Source organism: Mustelus asterias, chromosome 1 (assembly GCF_964213995.1).
Source record: "Mustelus asterias chromosome 1, sMusAst1.hap1.1, whole genome shotgun sequence".
NCBI classification, from domain to species: Eukaryota; Metazoa; Chordata; class Chondrichthyes; order Carcharhiniformes; family Triakidae; genus Mustelus; species Mustelus asterias.
The window spans coordinates 131,668,512-131,684,355 of record NC_135801.1 but is presented as its reverse complement, the minus strand read 5'-3'; the positions used below and the strand labels follow the sequence as shown (position 1 = coordinate 131,684,355).

The 15,844-nt window shown below is 44.4% G+C and overlaps 1 protein-coding gene across 4 annotated transcripts in view; it reads left to right on the top strand.

The window, feature by feature from the left end:
- Nucleotides 1–15,844, top strand: part of LOC144497591 (interleukin-6 receptor subunit beta-like) — a 113,092-nt gene that overhangs the window by 88,317 nt on the left and 8,931 nt on the right. For all 4 annotated transcript variants that reach the window (XM_078219045.1, XM_078219040.1, XM_078219047.1 and 1 more), the window contains 3 exons: nt 799–897; nt 10,335–10,478; nt 12,890–13,027. In XM_078219045.1, the coding sequence (XP_078075171.1) occupies nt 799–897; nt 10,335–10,478; nt 12,890–13,027 (381 nt within the window). The remainder of the gene's footprint in view (nt 1–798; nt 898–10,334; nt 10,479–12,889; nt 13,028–15,844) is intronic.

The following is a 15,844-nucleotide window of genomic DNA, read 5'->3' as shown; positions in this document are numbered from 1 at the left end:
TCCTCCTGGCTTCCAGTGCTGTAAAGACACTTACCTTCTCCCTGAAGTTGTCCATGACTCCCTTTAGCTGCTGGGTTTTCCAAAGCTTGGCCAGAATTAAACCTGCAGCACATTTCATAATTGCCCTGCAATATTTTCAAAACAAAAGAAAAATTATTTCATGGTGTACCCACATTATCTTCTCTTTTACATTGGTCTAACCGATCTTATCAACAGACAACAGTTACACACAGTACAGCTACAAAAATGTCAGCAAGGACTCAGAATGGAACTGGGGATTCTTGGTTACTGGTTGTTATGTATTGTTGTATTATCCATAAATAGCTGGAGACTACTTAGCTGGGAACTGGTGTGTTACGTGTAAGTGTCTTAGGTGGGGGGGGGGGGGGGGAAGCTACATTTCATGGTTGCTAAGCACTTATAGTTCACGAGTGTGAACTCGTGAACTATAACAGAACTAGTTCAATCTGGTCCTTCTTTGCACCAGACCTTATAACAAAAGTAAACATAAAGAGTTCTAATCATTCAAAGCTTAAAGTGCGATTAATATTAATAACATCTGGGAACCAAAAGACAGCGAAAACACATGGCAATGGCCTATCATTAAACATAGCAACCATCTAGAATTAGCTGCTTAAGAACAGTTAAATGCTTCAAGCATTGCAATGCAGATAAATATGAAAATAATTCGACTAATTAAGTTTGAACAAGATGTTTGTATCTTGGTGTTTATATTGAAAATAACCTATTTAAGAATCTTTCTAAATTGCTGCACAATTTTTCTGATTTCCTTCACAGATTTAGAACAATTTAAGCGCTATAACATCTCTGTTTATTCTGTGTACAATGATGGTCCAGGAAATCCATTTTCAATACCGGCATACCTTCAGCAAGCTAGTAAGTAAATATTCCAAGATTTAATAGCTAACTAGGGGCTTTCCAGCGACCTTGATTTGAGGCAGTGCGACATCAGATAGCAGGCTACATGCTGGGTTGTTTATCAATTGGAAATGCCGCTTGCCAAATTGGCAGTGTTCAAATGTTGTATTTCTGGATTTTAAAAGCAAGCTGTGCTCCTGAAAGTACTATACCAATGTTAAAACAATTTCCCCTTTTTCTGTTTTGTAATAATTGGTAGCTTTTTGATTAAACTAAGAAGTGCAAGTTGCATGTATAGGGAGGAACTTTATGGACCTGTTGCAGTGGGGATGGAGCTATAAAGTGCAGTGAGCCATTCAAAAGTCCATTATTTTGGTGGCATCATAAAATCCCACCCATAATGTGGAAAGTGACTTTTCTCATTGATTTGTCCCATTATCACAATTAGCCTGATTTTGAGCTGTTTATGTGTGAATTCAGTACATTTATTAAACCGTAAGTATTGTAATTGCCAATGATTTCACCATAATGTTCCGGGTTAACCCCTGATTAAACAACTTCCATACTGGCATCTTTCCGACAATGTGGAAAATTTCCCACAAGCGTCCTGACCACAGAAATAGGACAAATCCAATGTGGCCAACCATTGCCCATTCAGTCTACTCTTGATTGTCAAAATAGTAATGGAAGATGTTGTTGACAGTGCTATCAAACAACACATAGAGTCATAAAGTCATAGAGGTTTACAGCATGGAAATAGGCCCTTCGGCCCAACTTGTCCATGCCGCCCTTATTTATTTATTTTAAACCCCTAAGCTAATCCCAATTGCCTGCATTTGGCCCATATCCCTCTATACCCATCGTACCCATGTAACTATTTTAAAAGATAAAATTGTACCCGCCTCTACTACTACCTCTGGCAGCTTGTTCCAGACACTCACCACCCTCTGTGTGAACAAAATTGCCCCTCTGGACACTTTTGTATCTCTCCCCTCTCACCTTAAACCTATACCCTCTAGTTTTAGACTCCCCTACCTTTGGGAAAAGATATTAACTATCTACCTTGTCTATGCCCCTCATTATTTTATAGACCTCTATAAGGTCACCCCTCAGCCTCCTACGCTCCAGAGAAAAAAGTCCCATCTATTCAGCCTCTCCTTATATCTCAATCCATCAAGTCCCAGTAGCATCCTAGTAAATCTTTTCTGCACTCTTTCTAGTTTAATAATATCCTTTCTATAATAGGGTGACCAGAATTGCACACAGTATTCCAAGTGTGGCCTTACCAATGTACAACTTCAACAAGACGTCCCAACTCCTGTATTCAATGTTCTGACTGATGAAACCAAGCATGCCGAATGCCTTCTTCACCACTCTGTCCACCTGTGACTCAATTTTCAAGGAGCTATGAACATGTACCCCTAGATCTCTTTGTTCTGCAACCCTCCCCAACGCCCTACCATTAACTGAGTAAGTCCTGCCCTCGTTCAATCTACCAAAATGCACTACCTCGCATTTGTCTAAATTAAACTCCATCTGCCATTCGTCAGCCCACTGGCCCAATTGATCAAGATCCCTCTGCAATTGGAGATAACCTTCCTCACTGTCCACCATGCCACCAATCTTGGTGTCATCTGCAAACTTACTGACCATGCCCCCTATATTCTCATGCAAATCACTAATTTAAATGACAAATAACAGTGGGCCCAGCACTGATCCCTGAGGCACACCGCTGGTCACAGGCCTCCAGTTTGAAAAACAACTCTCTACAACCAGCAATTTTGTATCCATTTAGATACCTCACCCTGGATCCCGTGAGATTTAACTTTATGCAACAACCTACCATGCGGTACCTTGTCAAAGGCCTTGCTAAGGTCCATGTAGACAACATCAACTGCACTGCCCTCATCTACCTTCTTGGTTACCCCTTCAAAAAACTCAAATTAAATTTGTGAGACATGATTTTCCACTCACAAAGCCATGCTGACTGTCCCTAATCAGTCCTTGCATCTCTAAATGCCTGTAGATCCTGTCTTTCAAAATACCTTCCAACAATTTACCCACCACAGATGTGAGGCTATCTGGCCTGTAGTTCCCAAGCTTTTCCCTGCAGCCCTTTTTAAACAAAGGCACAACATTTACCACTCTCCAATCTTCAAGTACCTCACCCGTGACTATCAATGATTCAAATATCTTGGTTTGGGGACCCGCAATTTCCTCCCTAGCCTCCAACAATGTCCTGGGATATACCTCATCAGGTCCCGCAGATTTATCTACCTTGATGCGCTTTAAGACTTCCAGCACCTCCTTCTCTGTAATATGTACACTCCTCAAGACATCAATATTTAATTCCCCAAGTTCCCGAACATCCATGCTTTTCTCAACAGTAAATACTGATGAGAAATATTCATTTAGGATCTCACCCATCTCTTGTGGATCCGCACATTGATTACCTTGTTGATCCTTAAGAGGCCCTACTCTCTCCCTTGTTACACTTTTGCCCTTTATGTATACGTAGAAGCTCTTTGGATTCTCCTTTGCCAAAACAATTTCGTGTCCCCTTTTTGCCCTCCTGATTTCTCTCTTAACTCTACTCCTACACCCCCTATACTCTTCAAGAGATTCACTTGATCCCAGCTCCCTATGCACGTCATGTGCCTCTCTTTTTCTTGACCAGGGCCTCAATATCCCGAGTCATCCAGGGTTCTCGACTTCTGCCAGCCTTGCCCTTCACTCTAAGAGGAATGTGTTTACCCTGAACTCTGGTTAACACACTTTTGAAAGCATGCCACTTACCAGACGTCCCTTTTCCTTCCCACAGACTCCCCCATTAACTTTTGAAACTTCCTGCCGGATACCATCAAAATTGGCCTTGCCCCAATTTAGAATATTAACTTTTGGGATAGACCTATCATTCTTCATAGCTATCTTAAAACTAATAGAATTATGGTCACTGGTCCCAAAGTGATCCCTCACTAACACTTCTGTCACCTGCCTTTCCTTATTTCCCAAGAGGAGGTCAGGTTTTGCCCCCTCTCTAGTCGGGCCATCCACTGAATGAGAAATTCCTCCTGAATACACTCAACAAATTTCTCTCCATCCAACCCTCTAATACTATGGCTGTCCCAGTCAATGTTGGGAAAATTAAAATCTCCGACTATTACCACCCTATTTTTCTTGGAGCTTTCTGTAATCTCTTTACATATTTGCCTCTCAATTTCCCGCTGACTGTTTAGTACGACCCTATCAAAGTGATTTCCCCCTTCTTATTTCTCAGTTCTACCCATATAGACTCAGTGGCCGAACCCTCGGATATATCCCCTCTCAGTACGGCCGTGATGTTTTCCCTAATCAAAAGTGCAACTCCCCCTCCTCTCTTACCTCCTGTTTTATCTTTCCTATAGCATCTGTACCCTGAAACAATGAGCTCCCAGACCTGTCCCTCCCTTAGCCATGTTTCAGTAATTGCTATAATATCCCAGTCCCACGTACCCATCAAGGCCCTGAGTTCATCTGCCTTGCCCGTCAGGCCTCAGTACATACGCAGTAATAATCCAATAGATGCTCAGTTTAGGTTCCCGTGGTTTCTCCATTCCTGACCTCATTACGACCTTTGTCCAAACATGAACAATAAAGCTGAATTCGAATGGCGAGGTGAGAGCGACTGCCCCTAACATCAAGGCAGTATTTTACCGAGGCGCTATCAAGCAGCACTGTTATGGTCAGGGATACTGTTTTTGATCGGTGTGAATTTTGGAAAGGAAGAAGGTATGTGCTTATTAATGCCTGAGTGTATGAAAAATTTGAATAACCAGCAGCAAGCTTTTCATGGGTTTAAATGAAGAGGATTATTTGTTCATGTGCTCAAATGTCTATTGCTACATCACTTATCACATTTAAACAAACACACAGACACATTATCTTAAGTGTGAAGAATGCAGCTAAAGAGAATAGGACACTTTCACAAATCATAAACAAAATAATAGTTTGTAATTCACATATATGGCTCTTTGGAAAAGCTACACAATGTGTAGGTCTGGTCAAAAAAGCATTTTCACTCCTGAAGAGCAGTCTCTGTGGATTCAATAGTTGGATCCGTGTGTCAGGATTATTGCAGGATTCCATTGAAGAGATGGATTTTCAGTCGGTCATGAAATTAACTACTTGTAATCTTGTTTACTAGGAGGCCAGTTTTCTGTACTGGTGGCCAAGTGGCATTATCGCTAGGCATTTAATCCAGAAACTAGCTAATATCTGGGGACCGGGTTCGAATCCCACCATGGCAGATGGTGAAATTTGAATTCAATAAAAAATATCTGGAATTAAGAATCTACTGATGACCATGAAACCGTTGTTGATTATTGGAAAAACCCAGCTAGTTCACTAAAGTGGGGCGGCATGGTGGCACAGTGGTTAGCATTGCTGCCTCACAGCTCCAGGGTTTGATTCCTGCTTCCGTCACTGTCTGTGTGGAGTCTGCACATTCTCCCCGGGCCTGCGTAGGTTTCCTCTGGGTGCTCTGGTTTCCTCCCAAAGTAAGAAGTTTAACAACACCAGGTTAAAGTCCAACAGGTTTATTTGGTAGCAAAAGCCACACAAGCTTTCGGAGCTGCAAGCCCCTTCTTCAGGTGAGTGGGAATTCTGTTCACAAACAGAGCATATAAAGACACAAACTCAATTTACATGAATAATGGTTGGAATGCGAATACTTACAACTAATCAAGTCTTTAAGAAACAAAACAATGTGAGTGGAGAGAGCATCAAGACAGGCTAAAAAGATGTGTATTGTCTCCAGACAAGACAGCCAGTGAAACTCTGTGGGGGTTACAGATAGTGTGACATCATTCCCCCCAAAGTCCAAGGATGTACGGGTTAGGTGGATTGGCCATGCTGAAGTGCCCCTTCGTGTTAGGAGGTCTAGCTAGGGTAAATGCATGGGGTTATGGGGATAGGGCTTGGGTGGGATTGTGGTTATTGCAGATTTGATGGTCTGAATGGCCTCCTTCTGCACTGTATGATTTCTATGATTTCTATGATGACTTTAAAAAGAACAGGCTTGGGGACTTATGATGATGCTGCCGTCAGCTGTTTCTTGACATCATTTGGAGTGAATCGAATTGGCTGAAAACCGTCATCTATGATGCTGGGGACCTCCAGAGGTGGCTGAGATGGATCATCCACTTGGCACCTCTGGTTGATGATGGTCGCAAATGTTTCAGCCTTATCTTTTGCACTGATGTGCTGGGCTCCCCCATCATTGAGGATGGCAATATTTGTGAAGCCTCTCCCTCCAATGAGTTGTCTAATTGTCCATCACCATTCATGACTGGCTGTTGCAGGTCTTGGAGCTTAGATCTGATCCTTTGGTTGTGGAATTGCAGGCTTCCTCTGCTGTTTGGTACGCAGGCCGCCCTGTGCTGCAGCTTCACCAGGTCGATACCTCATTTTAGGTATGCCTGGTGCTCTTCCTTGCAAACCCTTCTGCATTCTTCATTGAACCAGGGTTTATCCCTGGGGCTTGATGATAATGTCAGAATGAGGGATATGAGGATAGAGATTGTAGTTGAAGACAATTCTGTTGCTGTTGATGGCCCATGGCGCCTTATGCTTGAACTTTGAATTGCTAGATTAGTTCAAAATCTATCCCATTTAGAACGATGGTAATGCCACACAAGACCGTGGAAGATATCCTCAATGTGAAGACAGGACTCTGGGCGGAATTTTACTGGCATGTCCGCCCAAGGTTCGTATGACCCTGCCCGAGGCCAACGAGAATGCTGTTCTCCAAGCCTTGTCCGCCCCCGCAACCAGGGTGGGAGTGCCGGTGAATTTCTGGCCTTTGTCTGTGTAAGGACTGTGGTGTTCACTGCTACTGATATTGTCACGGACATGTGCTCCTGCGACAGCGAGCTTGGTGAGGAGAAGGTCAAGTAGCTTTTTTTTGTTCTTATTGGTTCCCTCAAGGTGTTGAAGTCTCCAGGTCTTAAAGATGTAGATATTGCTGCCCTTACTACTACTATCAATCCTGCAGTTGTCCCGTGTTCTGCTGACAGCACTTAAGACTTTTTTTTAAAAGGCTGACTAACATGGCTGCATTACCATGTGATCCTTCACAGCTCCCTTACAAATATGGCGTTCAGCTTACGTTAATTATCCACAGCTTGGATCTTTTTGTGCAGAAATCCACCTTTTGGGCCTGAGACAATCATTATCTTTGTTTCTGAAAAAGACTCATTCAGGTCAGGAAATCATTTCTGGAGAGTTTCAGGTATGGGTATCGACACTTCTGAACTTGGAATGTGTCCTTTCCAGGCTGTGTGGCAGCCTGAATTCACAAATCAAGTTAGCTGAGCTCAGCCACCTTTTGCAGCATTTTACATCCAATTTTAAAAGAAATGATTTTAACTGATTACAGTTCATGTTTTAAAAGCTATGAATAGGATATGCATGTCATACTGGGCATGACAAATGTGAGGTAATGTATTTTGGAAGGTCTAATACAGATAGGAAATGTACAGTAAATGGCAGAACCTGGGCGACCTGATAGAAGTCTACAAGATTATGAGAGGCATGGACAGCGTGGATAGTCAGAAGCTTTTTCCCAGGGTGGAAGAGTCAATTACTAGGGGGCACAGGTTTAAGGTGTGAGGGGCAAGGTTTAAAGGAGATGTACGAGGCAGATTTTTTACACAAAAGGTGGTGGGTGCCTGGAACTCTCTGCCAGGGGAGGTAATGGAAGCGGATACGATAGTGGCTTTTAAGGGGCGTCTTGACAAATACATGAATAGGAATGGAAATAGAGGGATATGGTCCCTGGAAGGGTAGGGGGTTTTAGTTAAGTCGGGCAGCATGGTCGGTGCAGGCTTGGAGGGCCGAAGGACCTGTTCCTGCGCTGTAATTTTCTTTGTTCTTTTCTTTGTTCTTTGCGAAGCATTAGCAAAATTGAAGGGGGAAGACTCCATTGGTTGGATTCATACCTAATGCAAAGGAGGACAGTTCTAGTGCCCCACCCACCACTTTCAGCATTCGTCCTCCCTCCACCCCCCCCCCCCCCCCCCCCGCCCCCCCCACAACAGCTGGATACTGGCCGTTATGTGTAAGATCTATAAAATGCACTGCAGCAATTTGTCAAGATTCCTTAGACAAGATTCCTTGGACTATCATCCAGGACAAGGGCAGCAGATACATGGGAACACCATCATAGCAAGTTCCCTTCCAAGTGGGACGGCACGGTGGCACAGTGGTTAGCACTGCTGCCTCACAGCGCCGGGGACCTGGGTTTGATTCCCAGCTTGGGTCACTGTCTGTGCAGTTTGCACATTCTCCCCGTGTCTGCAAGGGATTCCTTTGGGTGCTCCAGTTTCCTCCCACAGTCCAAAGATGTGCGGGTTAGGTGGATTGGCCATGCTAAATTGCCCCTAAGTGTCAGAGACACTAGCCAGGGTAAATGCATGGCCTTATAGGGATAGGGCCTGAGTGGGATTGTGGTCAGTGCAGACTCGATGGCCGAATGGCCTCCTTCTGCACTGTAGGATTCTATGATTCTAAGTTACACCAAGCTCACTTGGAGCCATATGACTGTTCCTTCACTGAAACTGGATCAAAATCCTGGAATTCCTTCCTAACAGCACAGTGGGTGTATATACAACACATGGATTGCAGCAGTTCAAAAAGACAGCTCATCTCCACCACCTTCTCAATGATTCCTTGCCAATTAATCCCACATTCAATAAATTAATAGAAAATATTCTCATCCTACCAGGATCAACTTTTAATCTATGAAATGCATTCCTTATATAACTGACAAGGAAATAAAATCCGCTTGGAGAAATAATGGGCTGACTTATTGGGCCTGATTTTAACCTCTAAAATGTATCCACTTGCAGAGAGTTAAAATTGGACACATTGGGCCCGATTTTACCATTGTGTCGCACCCGTTTTCGGGCACGGAAACGTGGTAAAGTCGGGTGAGAGGCCATTAACGCGATCCGCGCCCACGTCTGCGCAGATTGCCACTTTACCGAAACCCGGGAATGGCGGCGATCCACTTCGTGCTCAAAACAGGCGCAACGGCGATTTAAATGCATTTGCATGCATTTAAATTGAATTAATGAACTGCCCGCCCAACTTTATCAGCATTTCTCCCTTTACCACCGCGTTTGCCAATCCGGAACCGCGCCGTAATGGACCTGCTAAATAAAAGTCTGAATCGGGCACTCCAGCTGCTGAAGAGCGCATTCAGAGCTTCCAACGGCTCCCTGACTCAGATCAGTGGTACGGGGGCCGGGGAGGGGGGGGGAAGAGGGAGGGGGGGAGGTGGGCGGGCCAGATCATTCTCTGGTTGGGGGGTGGAGGGGGGTGGAGGGGGGTGAGGCCAGTTCGTTGTCTGGTTGGGCGGGGGGAAGGAGGAGGAGGCGGGTCAGATGTATCTCTGGTGGGGGCGGGGAGAAGGGCCGATAATTGTCTGGTGGTTGGTGGGGGAGGGCTGATTGTTATCTGGTGGTGGTGGGGGGGGGGAGGGGTGGGGGGGGGGGGAGGCGGGTCAGATGTTCCTCTGCGGGGTGGGGGTGAGTGAGGCCAGATTGTTGTCTGGGGTGGGGGGAGAGTGAGGCCAGATCGTTGTCTGGGGGTGGGGGCGGTGTGAGTGAGGCCAGATCATTGTCTATGGCGGGAGGAGGGAGGCAGGTAAGATGTATCTCTGGTGAGGGGGGAAGCCCGATCGCTCACTGGTGGGGGGCAGGTGGATCTCTGGTGGCGGGGGGGGGGGCAGATGGATCTCTGGTGGGGGTGCGGGGGGGGGCAGGGGGGTCCACTGCCACTCTGTGGGTGATTGGTGGGGGGTGGATAAGGGGGACAGTGATGTGTGTGGGTAGTGGGGAGGGGTGGATAAGGGGGACAGTGATGTGTGTGGGTAGTAGGGGGTTGGATAAGGGGGACAGTGATGTGTGTGGGGGCCATCGCACCCGCTTTTCGCTCCTGAGCCGCTTTCTCCGGCGCGGGAGCGATCTGGCATGGGCGCGCTTTTTCAAAATTTTTTCTAACTGCGCATGCGCAGTTCAGAGCTCCGATCGTTTTGGCTGCGCTAAGCCTCGCCCACAGCGTGAATGGGACTCGCGATGTTTTTTTCAGGCTGAGTGCGTGTGGGGGCGCCTGAAAGCAGATTTCCAAGTCGGATCTGCATTACGCCCAGATTCAGCACTTAGAATGAAAATGGTAAAATCGGGCCCAATGTGTCCTGGTGGAGATTAATGCCATATTCATTTACTCTGCTTACAACCAGCATATAGGGAAAATAAATGGAATAGATGTGCTGCTTAGAGACTGGTGAATACCACAGGACTGTAATATAAAGGCCATCTATTGTAGGTCGTTAATATCTGGTTAAATTGAGAATGGGGAAAAAAATCTGAATTATTTGTGTTAAACATGTGTTAGACCAAGGCTTTCTTTGTCAGTTCCAGAGGAAGGCCCAGCCATTTTTACTCCAGTTGTGAAAGGCACAGCAGTCACAGTCAAATGGGATGAAATTCCAGTGGAAAAGCAGCGTGGATTCATCATTAATTACACCATCTTTTACAAATCTGCAAAAGGTGAAAATGGTAAGTGTGTTCTTTTGAGTTGTCTCTAAAGCAAAATGCAATATTAAGGCACAGTCAGATCCATATGGATCTGATGTGAGTGGAAGCCTCGGTATTGTAATCGCACACATCTCATTCTTTTAGTCTTGTCCTGTGCATGCCTCATTGTCTTCTTGAACTTTTTGCCGATTTTCTTTTAAAAACATGTGTCCAGTTTATTTTTAAATGGTATTAGAGATCTCAGTTTTCACTGCCCCACTCTCCTGCCCAGCAGGCAAAGGTTTAAAACTCAAGAATGTAGCCACTGGCTCCGATTCACCATGTTCCAAATAGTGGCGGCTCCTTGCAGCAACTAACAACCTGCTACAAAGTGATGAGAGCCTGCTGATTAATAAATCAGAGTCTGATGATGTGATTGACACCACACAGTGATATTGCTGTGAAGGATTCACGGAGCAGAGTCACTAGGGGCACCCTGAAGTGGTAGAAAAGGGACACAATGTCAAAAAAGCTGCAGTGTTCTCATGTGCTATTTCACACTCCAGGAATTCCTCCTCTACAGTATTGTTGCTAATTTGATTTGTCCAATCTATAGGTAGATTAAAGTCACCCATAATTGCAGATGTTACTGTAATAACTCCATGGAGGCGAAAGTCCCGTCACCAAGTTACTTTATTTACACCATACATCTGTATACAGTCAGCTCTCCAATTGCTCCCTGCTGAATGCAGGCTGGGAATCTGACACACCTGCTTTAAATAGGGAGCATGAGGCTCCCTGATTTAACCATCAATTAGGACTCATCAGGTAGTTCATACTCTAGCAAACCAACCTCATTAGCCTGGCTGAAGTCATCACAGTTACTTTACCGCATGCGTCTCTAATTTCCTGTTTAATGCCATCCCCAACATCACCACTACAGTTTTGGGGGTCCATATACAACCCCCACTAACGTTTTTTGCCTTTGGTGTTTCTCAGCTCTATCAAGTTTGATGTAGTCTACGTGGATTTTAACAAGACCTTTGACAAGGTCCCACATGGCAGACTGTTCAGAAATGTAATAGACAATGAGACCCAAGGGAAGGGTGCAAGTTGGATCTAAAATTGACTCACTGGCAGGAAGCCATGGGTGTTTTTGTGACTGGAGGACTGTTTCCAGTGGGTTTGAACAGGGCTCTGTTTGAGGTACATTGTTTATCCTGGTATGCATATATCAAGTGATTAAGACTTAAATATATAGGACATGATTAGAAATTATCAGATGGTACAAAAGTTGGCCATGTGGTTGATCGTGAGGTAGAAAGCTGGAGACAGGAAGATAACAATGGACTGGTCAGGTGTGTAGTACAAATCGCAAATAGAATTCAAAACAGAGAAGTGTAAGGTCATGCATTTGGGAAGGACAAACAAGGCAAGGGAATATATAATAAATGGCAGGATACTAAGAAGTGTAGAGGAATTGATGGACTTTTGTGTGCATGTCCTCAGATCTCTGAAGTTTAAGTTTTAATTTTATTTATGTGTCACAAGTAGGCTTATATTAACACTGCAATGAAGTTACTGTGAAAATCCCCTAAGGTAATGGGACAGGTAGATAAAGTACTTAATAAGGTATATGGGATGTACTCCTTGATTAGAAGAGACATTGGCCAGAATTTTACCATTCCGCCCACCATGGGAATCGGAGCAGGTGAGGGGTGGACCATGGAAATGTCCGTTGACCCCAAGCGGGCTTTTATGGTTTTGGGACGAGCGAGGTCGTAAAATCCCACCCATAGACTATCAGAGTGGGAGGTTATGTAAGAATGTGCAAGGCACTAGTTAAACACTCTGATACATGTATGGTCACCCATTTTGGGAAGGATGTGATCACGCCAGAAAAGGTACAGAGGAGATTTGCAAGAATGTTGCCAAGACTGAAGAATTTTAGCTATGAGGAAAGATTGGATAGGCAGGGATAATAACTTTGGAATAGAGGTTGCTGAGAGGAGATTAAATTGATATAATAGGAATATAAAAATTCAATTTCCATCAGCAGAGAGGTTAATAAGCAGGGGCACAGATTTAAATTGATGGAATGATTAAAGTTGAGGAGAACTTTTTTCAGCCAAAGGTCAGTGGAATCTGTAACTAACTGTCTGAAAGAGTAGTAGAGATAGAAATCCCCAACACGTGTACAAAGTACTAGGAAATGCACTTTAAATGCCAAAAACTACAATGGGCAGGTATGAAAAGTGGGTTTAGTCTGGATGGCAGTTTTTCAGCTGACACAAGCCCGATTGGCCAAATGGTCTTCCGTGTTGTAAATTTGTGATTCTTTGAATTTGTGAAATTAAGTTGTTAAATATGATTCTTGCACACAGAGATTTCATCACAAAGTTCTCTCAGACTATGTTTTACTGCCTTCTAATTATTCTTTGTATATTTTGCAGCTGTAACAGTGAATGCGACTGTTCACGAATATACACTGAAGTCGCTGCAGAAAGATACAGACTATACATTACATGTCATGGCATCCACAGAGAAGGGAGGCATAAACTCGTCAATCTTCTTCAAAACAGATGCACTCGGTAAGCGAAGCACAATGAGAAAAAGTTCAACGTTCAGGTATTTATTTCCCAGCTTTGTAGCTGCACAAAACACGTTCAGTTTTATACAGGGTGATAAAGAACCCTAATGAGCTGCAAGCTAATTCTTGCTCTCGTACTCTCTTTCTCAGTTACAGAGTCCTAGAGTCATAGGGGTTTACCCCCTAGTCTTCCACAATGTCCTGGGAATCACTTCATCAGGTCCCGGGGATTTATCTACCTTGATGCGCTCCTTCTCTGTAATATGTACACTTCTCAAGATGTCATTGTTTATTTCCCCAAGTTCCCGTTCTCAAAAGTAAATACTGATGAGAAATATTCATTTAGGATCTCACCTATCTCTTGTGGATCCGTACATAGATGACCTTGTTGATCCTTAAGAGGTTCTATTCTTTCCCTAGTTGCTATTTTGCCCTTTATATATTTGTAGAAGCTCTCTGGATTCTCTTTTGCCTTATCTGCCACAGCAATCTCATGTCCCCTCTTTGCCTTCCTGATTTCTCTCTTAATTCTACTCTGACACCCTTTATGTTCTTCAAGGGACCCACTTGATCCCAGCTGCCAATGCATGTCGTATGCCTCCTTCTTCTTTTTGACCAGGTCCTCAATATCCTGAGTCATCCAGGGTTCCCTACTTCTACCAGCCTTGCCCTTCTCTCTAAAAGGAATGTGCTTACTCTGAACCCTGGTTAACACAATTTTGAAAACCTCCCACTTATCAGACGTCTGTTAGCCTGCCAGCAGACTCCCCCAATCATCCTTTGAAAGTTCTTGTCTGGTACCATCTAATATCATCAAAATTGGCCTTGCCCCAATTTAGAATTTTAACTTTTGGGCCAGACCTAACATTCTCCAAAGCTATCTTAAAACTAATGGAATTATGGTCACTGGTCCCAAAGTGATCCCTCACTAACAATTCTGTCACCTGCCCTTCCTTATTTCCCCAGAGGAGGTCAAGTTTTGCCTCCTCTCTAGTCGGGCCATCCACAGACTGAATGAGAAGTTTCTCCTGAATACACTGAAGAAATTTCTCTCCATCCAAGCCCCTAATACTATGACTGTCCCAGTCAATGTTGGGAAAATTAAAGTCCCCTACTATTACCATCCTATTTTTCCTGGTGTTCGCAGTAATCTCCTTACATATTAGTTCCTCAATTTCCCACTGACTATTTGGGGGTCTATTGTACAATCCTATCAAAGTGATCTCCCCTTTCTTATTTCTCAGTTCTACCCATATAGACTCAGTGGGCGAACACTCAGAAATATCCCCTTTCAGTACTGCCGTGATGTTCTGATGCGCGATTAATTCACTTGGGAGGCTGGATCGTACCCGGGAAATAAAGGCTTTTATTATTAACAAGAATGGAGCATACTGCTTAACAATACAATCCCAGACTAAAGGGTCACTAGGAAGTGCAGTGACCTTTATACTCCTATAGGTAGGCGGAGCCAACCGGAGTGTACCACAGAACAATACCAACAGGTGGAACACCCCAACCCTAACCCCTACAGTAACAAGAGTAACATATGTACAAGTACCCATAGTGGTAACCATCTATGGTTCAGTACCCATAGTGGTAACCATCTATGGTTCACCACATGTTCTCCTTAAACAAAAATGCAACTCCCCCTCCTCTCTATCTTTCCTATAGCATCTGTACCCTGGAACATTGACTTGTCTGTTCTGTCCTTCCCTTAGCCATGCTTCAATAATTGCTATAATATCCTCGTCCCATGTACCCATCCATGCCCTGAGCTCATCTGCCTTGCTCATCAGGCCTCTTGCATTGAAATAAATGCAGTTTAATCGAGACTTCTCTTGCTTAAGTTGAACATAATTGACTCCAAAAATCCGCAGATGCCAACTCCTGCATTGGGGTTGTGTCTGCGGCTGCCAAGATGTGTCTTCAGGAAAAGTGACTTTGAGGAATGGGTATAGCTGTGATGATCCCTTACTGGGCCATCCTCCCTATCCTCAGGGCTGACACAGTTGCTTCTGATGGATCCCTGTGTCAGAGCCACTCAAACGTAGTAAGATAAACTTGTGCAATAAATTGCAGGATTCCTGGATTGGGGCCTCATCCTCTTGGTTGAACGGGAGGGTGCATGTTTGGGACAGATGGCAGTGCAGGCAGAAGAGGTGAATTCCTGATCTTGCCTGCACCACCAGGAACAGGAGCTGAAGAGAGACCATTTGTATAAAATAGGTATCTGTGCCCATGTGCTATTAAAACCTAAAAAGCAGAGCAATATACTTCTAGCATCTTTAGAATATATTATGTTCCATTGCATTGTAGCTGAACAGTTGGAAATTGTTGCATATTCAATACAATCATGTTCCATTCTGTAGAACACGTGACATGCTAAAGAGTAATATACATACGATGTACTCAGCAAGATTCGAACCCTGTGACACGGCACCCAGAAATAAAAACCCTCTCACACCCTCTCTCTTGCACCTTCACACACTTCCTCTCACACACACACTCACTCTTTCACACTAACTCTTTCCCTATTTCTCACAGCCAGCCTCTTCCCCGACCCTGACCTCTGCATCGTCTCACCGCTGTTGTCCCTCAGCCTCTGCTTCTTCCCCCGTGGCCCCGCAGTTTCTCTTTTCCCCTCCCACTCTGGCCGACCCAACATACTCACCACCTCTGCTGTTCACTGCTCCTCCAATCACAACCTGTTTCTTTCTTGCATTTGCTGCTGAGTGAGCTTATCAACGGCCTGTGATTGGAGAAAGCGGCCGCATGCAGAATCTCCATCTTCCCTTTGCTGCCTTCCCAGCATTTTGAA